The sequence below is a fragment of the Stegastes partitus genome, unplaced genomic scaffold (genome assembly GCF_000690725.1).
Source record: "Stegastes partitus isolate 25-593 unplaced genomic scaffold, Stegastes_partitus-1.0.2 Scaffold946, whole genome shotgun sequence".
Lineage (NCBI taxonomy): Eukaryota > Metazoa > Chordata > Actinopteri > Pomacentridae > Stegastes > Stegastes partitus.
In genome coordinates, this window is record NW_007578677.1 from 87,405 (window position 1) to 103,350 (window position 15,946).

General features: G+C 44.4%; 2 protein-coding genes and 1 pseudogene across 2 annotated transcripts; all 3 read left to right on the top strand.

Annotated features, from left to right (window-relative positions):
- The first annotated feature begins 1,241 nt into the window (after nt 1-1,241).
- On the top strand, nt 1,242-2,257 carry LOC103366457 (uncharacterized; annotated as a pseudogene).
- A 5,351-nt stretch (nt 2,258-7,608) lies between these two features.
- On the top strand, nt 7,609-10,593 carry LOC103366442 (histone H3). Its single transcript, XM_008294173.1, has 2 exons — nt 7,609-7,612; nt 10,142-10,593. Exon 2 carries the CDS (start codon nt 10,160-10,162, stop codon nt 10,568-10,570), a length of 411 nt encoding a protein of 136 aa, XP_008292395.1. The 5' UTR covers nt 7,609-7,612; nt 10,142-10,159; the 3' UTR covers nt 10,571-10,593.
- LOC103366441 (histone H1-like) lies at nt 8,056-9,367 on the top strand. The gene has a single exon (XM_008294172.1). It carries the CDS (start codon nt 8,109-8,111, stop codon nt 8,760-8,762), a length of 654 nt encoding a protein of 217 aa, XP_008292394.1. The 5' UTR covers nt 8,056-8,108; the 3' UTR covers nt 8,763-9,367.
- Nucleotides 10,594-15,946: the final 5,353 nt, after the last annotated feature.

Genomic DNA, 15,946 nt, shown 5'->3' on the forward strand with positions numbered 1-15,946 from the left:
TTAACAGTCTAGCGCTTTCCAGGAGAGGAGTTTGAACCTGAAACTTCACACATGGCCTCAGTGTGGTTCCTTCTCAGAGTGGTTCGATTTTGGGGTCAATACATGCATCGGTGACCGCTACAAAGGTCAAAGGTCGCGTTTCCCCAAAACAGCTCTGTACAAAAGTCTAGTATATTAACTGAGGAAGACATTGGAGGCCTATAAACTGGTGATGTGACATATGACCTTGAGACAAAGGTCAAGGTCACACTAAAGGTCTTAAATCATCACAAATATTAAATCCATTATAACTTGGAAAAGGTGTCAGATAAACATGTTGTTGTTTTTATTAAAATCAGAAAGGAAGCCATATTGGTGATGTGTCGTTTGACCTTGGACTACAAGTCAAGGTCAAACTCAAGGTAATAAATATTAGGTGCTTAGCCGTAGGCGTGAATTGCAGCAAATCGCTTCCCCTCCATGCAAAACATCTGTGTTACATGACAGACTAAGCTCTCATGCTTCAAACAAAGTAAAACTTGGCCCAAAGTCAATGACCTTTGTCTGGTCTCTCAAAAGATATAGCGTAGGCATGGACCCTACAGTACAGGCACATTAGAAATAGACCCGGAGTTCCCAAGGGTTTTTGCCTCCAGAGCTGGTTCCCTGAGAGATCTATGGGTGCCTCATGTCTTCTTTCCAATTTGTGCAATTATTTTTACATGATTTATCATTTTAAGGAAAAAGTTCATCCTCAAGTAGTTGCACAGTAAAACAGAACCAGGTCAACATGCATACATCGAACAGCTATGTTCCTCTACTGAGGGCCCTCCACTTATTAAACGTACTCATACAGAATGTCTCTTTATATTTCTACAGCAAACCTTTGGCTCATTTTTTTAGTCTTTACAAGAGTTTGGCTTTATATTCTGGAAACTTTATGTACATTGTGTTCATGTAGAATCCACGTAAAGCGACAGATGTCAAATAAATGTAGTGAACTTAAAGAATCCATTATGTCATGTTGTGGAATACAATAAAATACTGGACATTCCTTATAAATGTGTTCAGTTACTCTGCTGATAATCCAGTGGAAGTCTCCAGTTCCAGTAGAAATGCTGAATATGTTTCTGGTATGTTGTTATATTGGCAGAGCTGTAAAAAAGTTTACCTTCCTCCAGATATCTCACTTTTTTGCACATCTGTCTCGTGCAAATGTTTCAGCTTATCAAACAAGTTTTAATATAGGAGAAAGATAACTCTGTGCTCTGCTGGACCTCTGCCTGACAACCACGTATTTCCAGTTCCAGGGAGGTTTCTACAGACAGAAACATGGCTGTGCCATGGACTCACCAGTGTCGCCCATAGTAGCCAGTCTGTGCATGGAAGACGTAGAAGGCAAAGCCCTGACCTCATTTGCAGGATCTGCTTCTAGCCATTGGTACAGGTATGTGGACGACACCTGGGTTCAAATCAGAACACAGGAAATAGAAGCCTTCACGGAGCACATCAACACGGTGGACAAAAACATCAAGTTCACCCGAGAAGATGTCAGAGGAGGGAGTCTGGCCTTCTTGGACTGTGCTGTGCACATACATGAAGACAGGAGCCTGGACATAAAGATCTACAGAAAACCCACCCACACGGACCAGTGTTAGCTGTTTGACTCCCACCACCCACTGGAACATAAGCTGGGAGTAATAAGAACCTTACAACACCGGGCCCAGAACGTACCTACCAGGACAGCAGGAAAGGAGGAGGAACAAAAACATATCAAGACAGCACTCAACCTGTGGCTACCCAAGCTGGTCCTTCATCAAATCCTCTACCAAACCCAGAGGAGACAGAGAAGAAGAGACCAAGAAACGAAACTACATAGTCATCCCCTATGTTGCAGGAGTTTCTGAAAAACTCTGGAGGATTTTCAACAAACACAACATTCCAGTTCACTTCAAGCCCACCAACACCCTGAGACAGAAGCTGGTTCACCCCAAGGACAAGACACCCAGACATAAGCAAAGCAATGTGGTGGAGGCAGTCCAGTGCAGCGAGGAAAGCCCAGACCTGTACATCGGGGAGACTAAACCAGCGCTCCACAAGGCTCAGCACAGAAGCTCCTCAGGACAGGACTCAGCATCCACCTGCATCTCAAGGACAAAGGACACTCATTCAAAGACAACAACGTACGGATGTTGGCCTGCAGGGAGGACAGATGGTTTGAGAAGCCATCTACATCAAACTGGAAAGACCATCCCTCAACAGAGGTGGAGGTTTATAATTCAATCCTAAGAACTCTCCCCAGAAAGATGAAACCGCGTTCACACCCAGCCACAAAAGACCCTAACGAACCCTTTGTGGCAGGGGGAGCACTGACAACTCGCATAACGAGGGGGAGGAGCAACAAACCCCCAATTGAAATCAAAACTCAGGTGTTAATGGATCCTTCAGAATATCAGTATGTGGAACTCCCAACCAGTCAGTCAGATCTGATGAAGCCTCTTGGATGAAGGTGGAACGTCTTCAAGGAACTCAAGCAGGTCCAGTAACTTCACAGACTCTGTGTTGGTGAGCCCAATGTACACCAGAATACCAATAAACACTCCACTGCAGCAGACTTCACATGAGGACTATGGGTACATTTCTTCAACAGAAGGCATAGTAATCTTAGAGTATGTAAACTTCTGACTTGAAGAAAGTAATACAAAAATCTGCAAAATACAAAAAATTCTCTCACTCACTATTCTGGCATTTAGCAAATAGAAATAATGTTGGTAATCCTGACTGACCCAAAGTAGGAAAAGTTTAGTCTGATTCCATGTCTGATATTGAGGAAAAGGAAAAAAAAAAAAAAGGTTTTATGTGTTTTTATACAGCATGTGTAAACTTCTGGTTTCAGCTGTACATGTGTGAAAGAAACCTGTGCAAAGAATCACACTTTGCATCTTTGTAGGTGGCCACTGGCATTTGTTTTGTATTCATGTTCCGGGGTTGAGCAGCGCACACCGGAACTGGTGTAAAGGCCCGGTGTGCCGTCACACGCCAACGTTCATTGATTGAAAAAAGGAGTTTACTGTGTGCGCGTGGAAGGTTTCAGACACGACGTGAGCAAAACGGAGGCATACCTGTCGTCCATCAAGAATTTGCCCCCTTGGCAGGTGAAGCAAGTTTCACAGTGCACATGTGAAATAAAGATGAGATTGAGCACCAGTCGAACTCTACCACTGTGTTACTGATGCTGAGGGCAGCTACAATCTTCAACTTCACCACCATGGGCAAGACCAAAGAGCCGTCAGCGGTGTCGGAGACTGGACTGTAGAGCTTCACAAGGCTGGAAGAGCATCGGCAAGCACCTTGGTGAGAAGGTCACAACTGTTGGTGGAATCACTTGCAAATGGTGGTAACACAAAACAACAATCGCCCTTGGTCTGGGGCTCCACACGAGATCTGACCTCAAGCAGCATCTATAATCCTCAGAAAGGTCAAGAATAATCCCAGGACTACATGGACGCAACTGATTAAGGATCTCAGGCAGCTGGGACTACAGTCACTGAGAGAACATTGGTAACACACTGCTTTGTAATAGTTTGAAAGCTCCCCCTGCTCAAGAAATCACATGTACAAGCCCGTCTGAAGCCTGCCAATGAGCATCTGAACGATATGCAGAAGGCAGGGGAGTATGTGATTTGGTTCTATGAGACCAAAATTGACTCTTTGGCATCAATTTCACTCATTGTTTTTGGCAGGAAGAGTGCTGACTATGACCCCAATACCAGTGTTCTGGCCAGACGGACAGCTAAACATGGGATGGCCAGAGGTGCAGTAATAACTCAGACGTTAAAGAAAGGTTTGATTCTACTGTACTTGAATGCAGTTGTGGGCCGTGCATTTTACTCTTAGGCCTTCAGTGGCGTCCTGCCTGAATCAAACCACCTCTTAACACCGTCATTATGACGCCACAGCTATAGAAACCATCAGTATTATGCAGACAGGCAGCATAACAGGACGTTACATCGCAGACAGGTATCTTATGTGAGAATGAACGCCATCACGAAAGCCAGAAACCAGTTAAAACAATTCAACAAGTCTCCATTAACCACATGCATCACATCAGGCTGTCAAAACACACGCTGTCTGGGCCGCCAAGCTGTCTTTCAAGCTGCGTGTTTGGAAAATTTGACACGTTTTACAGTAAAATGTGCACATTTTCCAAAGAAACTCCTTTCTCTACCGTCGTCATTGCTGCTAACACTGCTATTGGTTAGCAGGAAAGACGCTAACGTTAACGGGGGAGTGTCGCTAAGAACCCCGCGACGCTGTCAAACACTTCTGGTGAGAACCTGCACATCTAACAGGAGCATCAGCATCAGCCCAATAAAATGACAAAAATATATATTTTATTCACCAAAACCTGTGATTATTTGAACACAAACTCCGTCCTTCATTCTTTCATCATGAACAGTTCAGTCACTCTGTTGAGCAGCTAGTCCAACAATCAGTCCTGTTCTGTCTCCTGGAGGCTGATGCTGACAGTCCGTCTGTCCAGTTGTGTTTCTGACATAAGTTTTAGTTCACTGTAGGCCTGAGAATGTCCGCTTGCTTAACTTAAAAAAACAAAAAACAAAAAACAAAAACAACTTGTGCAGGTCACTACAGATATCGTTAGCTTTGGCTGCGCTCTCTGACCACCCAATCACAGGACATGAAAGTGCTGACGTCATTGTAGGCCAGCTCGCTGGCCCTGGGACCATCCATCCATCATCTCTACACCTTAGTTCTCACCAGGGTCATGGGGGGCTGGAGTCTGACTCAGGGTGAAGGCAGGTTCACCTGGACAGGTAACCAGTCTATCACAGGGCTACACTTAGAGACAGACAACCAAGCACACTCACATTCACACCTACGGACAATTTACAATCACCAATTAACCTCAGCATGTTTCTGGACTGTGGGAGGAAGCCGGAGAACCCGGAGAGAACCCACGCTGCACGGGGAGAACATGGAGACTCCACGCAGAAAGATCCCGGGTGTCCTCACTGGGACGCCAACCAACAACCTTCTTGCTGCGAGGCAACAATGCTAACCACCGAACCACCTTGCAGCCCGCCCTGGGACCACCAACTCTCGATCTGATTGGTTGGTTAAAACAACAGTTTTATTACGATGCACTTCTGATCCTGAAGGCCTCAGGGCAGATTTCTGTGACCCTGGCAACACATGAAATATGACTGGATAAAAGCTCTAATATAAACATACACTGCTGGAAGCACCACAGCCCAGAGACACTATGAGATGAAGAGAATAGACTGTTGGGAATAAAGTTAAAAGATCCATAGGAAAATATTACAACGTAAGTCAGTGATTCTGATGAGTTCAGGTCTGCAGAGAAGGCCTTGCTGGACCTGACGGACCACTACTTCTTGAATGTCTTGAGACACAGTAGTCCTCCTGATACATTCTCTTACTTTTGCAAAACTGAAATAACACACACACAAATATATGAATACACAAGCGACAAGGAGCCACACTGTGAAAGATGCAAAGATATAACGTGTACCACAGCAGACGTAAACAATAAACCCGGACCATGTAACTGACAAACAGAGCTTTCCAAAACACAGAACATGAGTGATGACCAAATGAAGCTTTCTGAAGCACTAAAGCTCATGACTGGAAGCGTCTCAACACAGTCCTCTTTGGTGACATCTGGTGGCCAAAAGTATGAAGAGCAGCTTGAATGTACAACTTCAACAAACTGCTCCACTCTGGTTCGCACTCTGCAGCTTCTGTTTCATGTCATGTGACAGTTCTGCCTGAAATCGGCCAATCGTTGTGGTGCTTTGAACATTTCTTTGGAGAAAAAAAAATATATATATAATGTTTATTTGATTAATAAATAATTTTGATCAATAAACTTTTGTTTTTTATATATTGCTGGAATAAACTCAACACATTGTCAGAAGCACTGTGATGTTTTTATTGACACGTGCACTTCAGCTTCAGCTTCATCGCTACAGAACATCGCACTGTGTGGATCAGTTTCACCGTTTGACAAGATGGTCTTTGTAAACTTTGACCTGCCTCATGTGTTGACGATCAACCAACAATCGTAACGAAGGAGTCAACTCTCAGAAATATTCCCCACCAACATCCACTGGGTGGCACTGCAAGCTCTAACACAGTAAACAGGAAGAACTAAATTTTATATGACAACCACCATCCATACAGTCAAGCCCGGAGGTGGAAACGTGAAGGAGTGGGTCAGGAACAAGCACATTGAGGTCCTGCAGTGGCCGAGCCGGTCGATTGTCCTCCTCATACGTTGAGCTGGTTGTGACAGAACATGAACTAGTGACAACAACAGTTATCAGATGGAGGCCACTTGAATAAATAAACGGTCTCCTCACTTCCTCTTTATTCTGGTGAAACCTGTTGGTGCCAATAGATCATCTTCTGTCACCATCCAGCTCCAACAGGAGGCCGCATTAAAACCAACACCACTGTAGGTTTGGAGAACGTTCCCAGACTGTCATCAAGACTGTAGGTCTGACCTGAGATGTCATATTTACAATATTTGTTCACATTTCAGAAAGTGAAGAGCACAGATTGTTCTATTGGCGGCTCCATGTGGCTGGCGTAATATCATAATAACACAATAACAATAACATCATAATAACGAAAACCTTAAATCAGGATTCTCAGGAGAGTTCTTAGTTCCTCCAGTTCCTGCCGGATAATTGCGCAGCATCTCATAAATATCAGTAAAGTTCTACACCATCTTCTTTTCAAGAAAAATTAAGATATAGTTGCAGAAACCAAACGAACATAATTTAACCTAAAATATCCAAATAGAGTACAGCGTCTGAAAACGTCAGGGATTGGTCACTTTTCCTCTCTGAGACCAAATTAGCACCTAAGTAAAACTAATTAAGTCAGGTTCAACAATAAATCGTCCTTTATGAACATGGTGATGTTCAGTCTTCGTTGAAACTCATTTAAAGAGCTGCTGAACTGCAGTTTGTTAATTACACAAAGAGGTGTTTCTGTTATTTTGTCCACCCCAGTTGATATCAATGAACCAGTGGTTAAACATAGCAGCATTTCTACTGGACCTGTGGACGCTCACTGGATTATCAGCAAAGTGACTGAATATAAGTATGAAGAACAAACATCACTTTGTCAAAGTGTTTTCATTCAAAAGCATTTTAGTGCAAAAGTTTGGGACACGTCAGTGAAAGTGTTCAAACAGAGAAGACATATAGAGGCCTACGGTGATGATGTACAGGTTGTTCTACACGTAGACAGAGTTGATGTTATACAGAGTGTGTAAAATGTAGAAAGTATTGAAGATGCACACGTTTGAATGAGTTTGTGTCACATGAGAGTGAGATGTGAGAGTTTGTGTGTGTGTGTGTGAGTGAAGCTGGTCGTAGACGTAGAATCAGCTGAAGGTGTGTGTGTGACAGGGTCTGTGCTGTTTGCTGTGATTGACGTGTGTTACACCTGTGAGACTGTGACAGGTGTGATCCAGGTGAGCTTTGATTATGAGTCAGCAAACATCAGCTGAGTTCATTTGAAGGCGCAACACTGAGAGCAAGTACGTGAGGCCGCGGCCTGCAGCAGCAGCAGCAGCAGTGTGTTTGCAGGCGGCAAAACAATGGCGCTTTGGAGAAAGCTTGTGGATCAGAGCTGCCTGTCGTCCGGTCACATCTGTGAACGAACGTGTGTTCTCGCTGGCAAAGTGGTTTCAGGGGGTTTGGGTTGGATTTTATAGCTTTTAGAGGAGAAATGTGAGGGAAAAGTCTCGGAGCAGAGCCTCGCACAGCGGCCGATCGGGGAGGTTTGGAGGCTTCCTGGAGAAAAGGCAGAAAAGTGTCGGTGCTTATGGGGCATGAATAGGAAGAGGACGTCCTCCGCTATCAGCCTGCTTCAAGTGTCCGCTCGACTTTGTCCTCCACACGTGTATTTTGTGGGTTTTAGTGCGAAGAGAAAACACAAGTGAGAGCGTGTTGCCGCTGCGGCGGAGAGCAGGCGGGCGGGTTGAGTCTCCACGGTTCTCATGCTGTGTTTAAGTACCAGCGTGAGCTCGGAGATCACATCAGTCTGATCTGACGTCTCTCTCTGATAGCATCATGGCAGAAGTCGCTCCCGCTGCACCCGCCGCGCCGGTCGCCCCGGCCAAACCCGCCAAGAAGAAGGCCACCGGCGTGAAGCCGAAGAAGAAGGCCGGACCCGGCGCCGCCGAGCTGGTCCTGAAGGCGGTGTCCGCCTCCAAGGAACGCAAAGGGGTGTCCTACATCCATCTCAAGAGGTACTGCGCCAGCGAGGGCTACGATGTGGAGCACAACGGGGCTCACCTCAAACGCGCCATCAAGTCCATGGTGGCCAGAGGACTCCTGACACAGACCAAAGGAACCGGAGCTTCTGGCTCCTTCAAGTGCGGCAAGCCAACCGAGAAGCCCAAGAAGAAGAAGGTGGCGCCTAAGAAAAGCCCCTCAACACCCAAGAAGAGCAAGCCGGCCGCCAAGAAAAGCTCCGCTGCTAAGAAACCAGCAGCCAAGAAGCCCAAAGAAACCCCGAAGAAGAAAGTAGCCAAGAAAACCACGACCAAGAAATCAACCCCCAAGAAAGCCGAGAAGAAGCCGGCTGCAAAGAGCGCGAAGAAGCCTGTAGCAAAGAAAGCTACCAAGCCTGTGAAGGCCAAAAAACCAGCTCCCAAGAAGTCCACTCCCAAGAAAGCTGGAGGCAAGAAGCCTGCAGCGAAGAAAGCTCCAGCCAAGAAGTAAACGTTGAACTTACTTCGTCCATCCAAAGGCTCTTTTAAGAGCCACCCACATGTTCTGAGGAGCACAGAACCTGATGACTGAACCTTCATGTGCCTTCATGGTCCTGTTGTAAATATTTATTCACTCTTACTAGAAATGAGAAGCTCAACCTCAACTGTTTTCTGTAAACATATTTTTTTTACAGCTGCATATAGTGCAGTTTCTATTTTACTGTTGCAGCACTGACTGTTCCTGTTGTCAATATTTATTTCCTGGTTTAAAACGTGGAGCCTGAACTCCTCACAGTAAAATGACTTCAGTCTGTTTACATTGTTTCAGATTTCACTGCTGTCTGAATACATTTTTTTACATTAAAAAAATTAAATTTACACATAAAGATTGCACTGATTTTTCAAGTAAATCTATAAACATATTAAGTGTGTTCTGACTTTGTCCATATGTTTATTGAACAAATATAAGCCTTACTATTAGCTAATATACAGAAACATTAGTTATGTGTGTTAGAACATTTAGAACCATAGACATGTTGTGTGTATCCATCATGTCATATTTGTTCATTTAAAAGGTTTTTTTTTTAAATAAATCTGTCTTTGCTCTAATCTTTATCTGTCAGTGGTGACGTTTGATTTTTTTTTTCACCCTCCAATCACTGAGCTGCTCATGACGTGAACGCAGCGGACCAATCAGCAACAGGGACACACCCAAAGTAATAAAAGACAGACAGGGTTGTTGTTGACATGTTGTCTGAACTTTTATAGTTTACATCGTATGATTCACACAAAACACGAGCAAAGCAACAGATGTTCCTGATGTTTCCCAACAGTAATAGGAATGACCAGTACAGCAGAGAAAACTGATTATTATTATTATTGTTGTTATTATTATTATTATTTATAAAGTGATACCAATATGAATTATTTCATTAGAAAACTAAATTGAATCTCCTGTTGTGAAGCCTGTTCATTTATTGCTTCTGATTGAATCGTGTTTTCTGACTGTATTTAATATTTGAATGACAGATATTTGATCTTATTCTCCTTCATTGTAGTTTGCAGACAAAACAAAACACCCAAACATGTTGTCACTTTGTCTGTCGACCATTTCAGTTTATATTTTCATATTTTACTTTACATTAGTCATGTTAATCGTGTGGGTTTTATTATTTTTTTATTTATTTGTTTTAGCGCTAAAAAAAAGGCGCCCAACAGCAGCAGCCGACACTCAGCGACTCTCCTGATAGGTCAGTTTGAATTTCGAAACGCGTTGTGCGCAGCAGCTGATTGGTTGCGTCACGTGCCCAGAGCGAGCCAATCAGCGTCCGCCGCTGTGGATAAAACGCAGCAGCTCGCTGCAGGTTCTCATATTCACTTCAACCCAAGAAGCGAGAAAGTCAAACAATGGCAAGAACCAAGCAGACCGCCCGTAAGTCCACCGGAGGAAAGGCTCCCAGGAAGCAGCTGGCCACCAAGGCCGCCCGTAAGAGCGCCCCGGCCACCGGCGGCGTCAAGAAGCCCCACCGTTACAGGCCCGGTACCGTGGCTCTGAGGGAGATCCGCCGCTACCAGAAGTCCACGGAGCTGCTGATCCGCAAGCTGCCCTTCCAGCGCCTGGTGCGTGAGATCGCCCAGGACTTCAAGACCGACCTGCGCTTCCAGAGCTCGGCCGTCATGGCCCTGCAGGAGGCCAGCGAGGCCTACCTGGTGGGGCTGTTCGAGGACACCAACCTGTGCGCCATCCACGCCAAGAGGGTCACCATCATGCCCAAAGACATCCAGCTGGCCCGCCGCATCCGCGGAGAGAGGGCTTAAAGCCGGCGGCGCTCACAGCCTCAACACAACGGCTCTTTTAAGAGCCACTAAGTCCCTCTAATGGCTCTGATCCTCATCAACATGCTGCACCGCTCATTAGCTCGTGTTTACATTAACACACAATCCTCTTTCTGCTGCAGCATCAGCTTCACATCAACACCACAACATAAACCAGCTCTACCTGACAACACATTTAGTTTGACTTTACTGTTCTTTTCACTCACCAGCTGTTCTGCATATTAACGATCAAACGCTGCCGGCTTCACTCAGACCTTCTGGTTCATTCAGTGTTCAGTCCTTATTACAGACTACATTTATATTATTGGCATCAGATGTGGACAACAAAGAAATAATTTCATCGTACAGGGACGCATGTTTTCTTACTTTGCACACGACAAACTCTCTTTATCTTTATTTTATAAAACTATGTGGAGAGAGACCAGGGAGGTGCTTTAGTTATTTTACTGCATTTTACTTCTGTAGCTTTTAATTAGAAATCTTTCAAACTCCTAAACTAAAGCAGCTCCAATCCTCCAACTGCTGTCTTCATTACCTCCAGTTCAGCTGAAGTGAATAAAACGTTACTGAGAATCAGGGAGTGTTAAGGGCACCTTAACCAGATAAATTATAGTTTTTATTTATGTAAATAATAATCACTGGTGCAGCGTCTCAGTGGCAGAATGACTGCAGACAGAGGAGGCATCAGGCAGCACCTGCTTTATAGCATTAATGTATTTATAGCAGACTCACTGCAAACATGTTTATTATTATTATTATTATTATATTGACTGTTGCTCTAATCTGCTTCTGACTGCTTTCAGACGGCTGCAGAGAGAAACCACTTTTTTACCCCAATTTACCCGTTTGCACCTGCAGATTTTACCAATAAAACATAAATTAAAATGCACCTTCCTGTTTTGTCATCGACAGTCAGATTAATGAAGCGACAAAAATAAACCTTTTCTGTTGGAGTCTTTCTGTGGCTGCACTCGTTGAGAGTTTTTATCCTCAGATTGTGAATTTTAAAGTAGTTCCAAACTGGAGCACAGACTCAGATTAATTTCTCTTCTTTCGCTGCGTCATCAACGAGTTGGTGGGTTTTCAGCTTCACTTCTTCCTTCGTCAGAGACCTCAGAGTAAACGATGAACTATCTGCTGATACCTGGACTGCAATCTGAATATAAATGTCAAGAACTAATTCTGACTCGTTACAGCTAAATGTAGACGGTTGAATTTTTGGCGCAGATCAAATATACTTTCAGAACAACTGCGTTTAACTTTAAAATATTACATTCAGCCTTAGGCTCATTGGAATACAGTTTGAATCAAATACATTCAAATTAGGAGATTCAAATTCTAATTTTTATGACATTTATTCGAGTTGAGTTGTTCAAATTGAGTTTTCAGTGGCCCACATTTCTGTCCAAAGAGCATTTATTCAAACAGTACACTGACTGTCTATTAATCAGTGGATGATCTGTATGAGTGCATCTATATCCACACGTAGCAGCGCTTCAAACACTCCAGAAACACAAAGCTCACGTTTCTATAGTTAAGCAGCAGGTCATCTGGTACCTTCACAGTAGTGATGCATGCATCCTGTAACGACAGCATCAGATCCACCGTCAGAGAGCCGCTGCAGAACATTTGGCTGCATCACAGTCAGACAAACATTGATGTGTTCAGAGCTGGAGGTGGAAAAAAAACAAAACATTCTTGGTTAAATACAGCTCCAATAAAACCGGACATCTATTTAATTATCTACATGTCAAAGAAAAGCAAATATCTAATGATTGTCGAGTGTTTAAGGACCATCTGATGCATTACAGAGCGTTTCAGAGGTGACGGTGAGGTAGAGGCTGGCATGTGACTGGCTTATGATGTGAGGAAAGGTAGACAGTCCAGCATCCCTTCACATCATGATGATACTAACACACAGCTCATCCCATAAACACACAGAGTTATTCCCGTGGCTGCGATATCAGGCTAAAGCTAGACATTTAAATCTAGTTTGCTACATAACTGGCCTCAGTGTCACCACTTTCCTTCAGGTGTACATGCTTATATCTATATCATTGATGTGCAGGGCGGTGAAGTCTCGCCTGAACCAAGAGATGCAGGTTCAAGCTCCTGTAGGCCTCAAGCTGATAGATTTCAGAGACCACAGTGTTGAAGGTTGACACGAGGAGGGCAGCATCGAATTAGGAGGGAACTGTTTTTTACACTGCATTAAAAAACCATGAACTCTGAGGGTAATGTTAGAGTTGGTGTCATCAGCATGTGAGATTTCTGTTTAGATTAGGGCACAGCTGGTTAGCACCGTTAGCGGCTCACAGCTAGAAGGTCGCCGGTTCACGTCCCGGTGAGGACACCCGGGATCTTCCTGCGTGGAGTCTCCATGTTCTCCCCGTGCAGCGTGGGTTCTCTCCGGGTTCTCCGGCTTCCTCCCACAGTCCACAAACATGCTGAGGTTAATTGGTGATTGTAAATTGTCCGTAGGTGTGAATGTGAGTGTGCTTGGTTGTCTGTCTCTAAGTGTAGCCCTGTGATAGACTGGTTACCTGTCCAGGTGAACCTGCCTTCACCCTGAGTCAGCTGGGATAGACTCCAGCCCCCCATGACCCTGGTGAGGATGAAGCGGTGTGTAGATGATGGATGGATGTTTAGATTAGTTTGAATTGGACATACAATGCAGATAAACTGAGCAAATCTTCCTGAGCTCCCACCACCGTAAAGATCTACCAGAAAGAGCAGCAGCGTGTAAAATGACCATCACGGCGCTCTGACAACAAAACAAACCTCAGCTAGATAACAGTCGTGTGTGACAGAGTGCTCGGTAATGATAATGAAGTCCGAGACGTGTTGGGTTTAGTGAACCTTTAATGACCTGGTGCGCCTCAAGCAAAGGCTCCTTCTGAAACTCTGCCCCTAAAATCCCAAAAATCACACATGAAGCTGAAAAAGATGCCGTAGAAGTTTACTGGCTGTGAACTCGTAACCACCAGTAACAGTTTTATAAACATACTGACGAATCGATCGTCCCTCCACGGATTAAACATGAATTCAGTCAGAAATAAATGATGAGAAAGAACTGACGGCTAAAACAGCAGCTGACAGAAGGAGAGTGGACCCGCCTGGCCGCTGGTTTGGTTGATTCTCCTCAGCCGGTACCAGAGTCCACCTACAGAACAGATCATCAAGCTGAATGTCACATGACTTGTTGGATCAGACCAGAGTCCAGTGAAGTGTGACGTGCAGTGAACGAGCTACCTGAGAGATGCTGACCCCGGTCAGGTTCTGCACCGTCAGACAGCCGGGTCATGACGTCCAGAACCTCCCCTGACAGTCGGGCTGCACCGACCTCTCCGCCGCCGCTGGACACCAGGGTGGTTCTGTCAGCGTCACACAGAGGCTTGCTGATCGCTTCTGCCACCTGGTGGAGGACAAACGTCACTCAGGACTTTCTGAAAAACCCACTGGTTCTGTCTGAAGCTGTGACAAATGACATCACAACTAGGATTCTTTCTAATAAGATGCCTTTCCAACCTGCTGCTGGGTTTTGGGGTGAAGCAAAGTGAAGTGGATTCATCCTGACCAGAGGCACGGTGTCTCCTGGTCCCTAACCGTTAGCATCTCATATCTTACAGGTGAGGGCTGATCCCACAGGCTCTGGTGTCAACAGTCTGCCATCTTCACTCTGCAGCTTCCTGGAAGAATCCTGCTCAGCGCCGACTTTAGTTAAACCGATGGAGCCCAACGTCAGATACGCACTTTAAAAGTTCTTAAAAAGTTGTTGTTTTTTTTAAACAGATTAAAACAACTTCCTTGGGATCTCCATCATGCTAATCTAATACAACTACATGAATATAAAAGAGCTAAAAATATAGAACATAGGTAGGAGCCGCTGCAGCTGTTTGCCACCCTCATGATAACCTATTTTATTAGTTGTTTTTTTTTTTTATTTGAATTGAAAGACGTTAATAACGTTTGTAAGAAACCAACCCGTTTGTAGATCCATCGAGATTTCAGAGAGATAAGAGTATTTACCCACCTTCCTTCACTTGCCACAGGCTAACTAGCCACAGGCTAACTAGCCACAGGCTAACTAGCCACAGGCTAACTAGCCACAGGGCTGCCTCCACTCAAGATGGTCGCCGGCGGTTCCGTCCGTCAGCCGTTGTTATACATATCCGTTAGCTTCAGGGAGCTAAGGAGTGAACAGCAAGCGGTTCGTCTTCAAGATGGCGCTTGACTGATTCTGATTGGCTAACAGCGCTGTCAATCTCATCTTGCTGACTATCGCTATGTTCTATTGGGTCTAACGATTCGAAGGCGGTGTCAACCACTGAAATCGACCAATCATTACGGAGATACAGCCTTACGTCACCACAGGAGCTTCACAGCAGTCTGAGCAGCATCACGCACAGGACGTGGAACACGTCAGCGGTCCGGTTGGATGTTCAGGAAACTAAAGAGCTGCTGTATGTGGATGTATTGAACACCATCAGTGACATACTAGTGGAATATATATAGTTTGTTTTTGATTTTCTTTATTTATTTTTAGGCGAACCTGAAAATGTTTCCTCTGTGCTGTGTGCCATCTTCATTTACTCTGAACCAGGAACACATATAAACTGATATTTACACATCTGAACACAACATCTTACAAGTGTTCCTTTTATTATGACACAAGAATGATTCAAACAGACCGTGTGGTTGCAGATAAACTCTTGTTATTGTGGGGATGTAAGCTCAGGGCTGAACAGGTTAACACGAGCTTTAACTGGAACCGACATGGTGACGAAATGCAGTGGAGGTGAAACATATCGAAAGGAAACATGTCATATACCAGGTTTGGGTAAAAACAAACCCCAAAAAATGTTTTAGTTTTTTCTGCAGTTCTGGGTTCTCTGGTTCTGGTTCGTTTCTTCAAATGAGAAGCTTGAAGTCCTGTCTGTTCGTTTCTATTTGTATGCAAATCCGACTGCGCTGTTGCTGCTCTGCTATTGGCTGGTTTTCAGGAAGTAGCTGCCCTTAGTCCGCCTGATTAAAAACAAACCAGCTGAGATTATTTTTGACTCTTCAGCGGCTTCTAGTTTTAAAACAGAACTAATGAAACAGCAGCTGGGTTTTGTTTGTTACTGACCCATTTCCCTGTCAGTTTTTTTTGAACGCTTTTTTGTTTGTTTTGAGGCATTTAATTCATATTTTTAGACATTTTACAAGATAAACAGACGTTTTATTAATATTTGAAGATAGTTGTGAGGAGCTGTCGGTGTTTCCTGGATGTGAACCTGTGAGCATCGAATGTTTTCAGTCGTAGAACCACGTTTCTGTCACCTCGGCTTTCATCAGACAACATTTTGAAAAGTTCCT

What these genes read in the sequence shown, in the direction of transcription:
- LOC103366442 (XM_008294173.1), top strand. Translation starts at nt 10,160, where the DNA reads ATGGCAAGAACCAAGCAGACCGCCCGTAAGTCCACCGGAGGAAAGGCT.
- LOC103366441 (XM_008294172.1), top strand. Translation starts at nt 8,109, where the DNA reads ATGGCAGAAGTCGCTCCCGCTGCACCCGCCGCGCCGGTCGCCCCGGCC.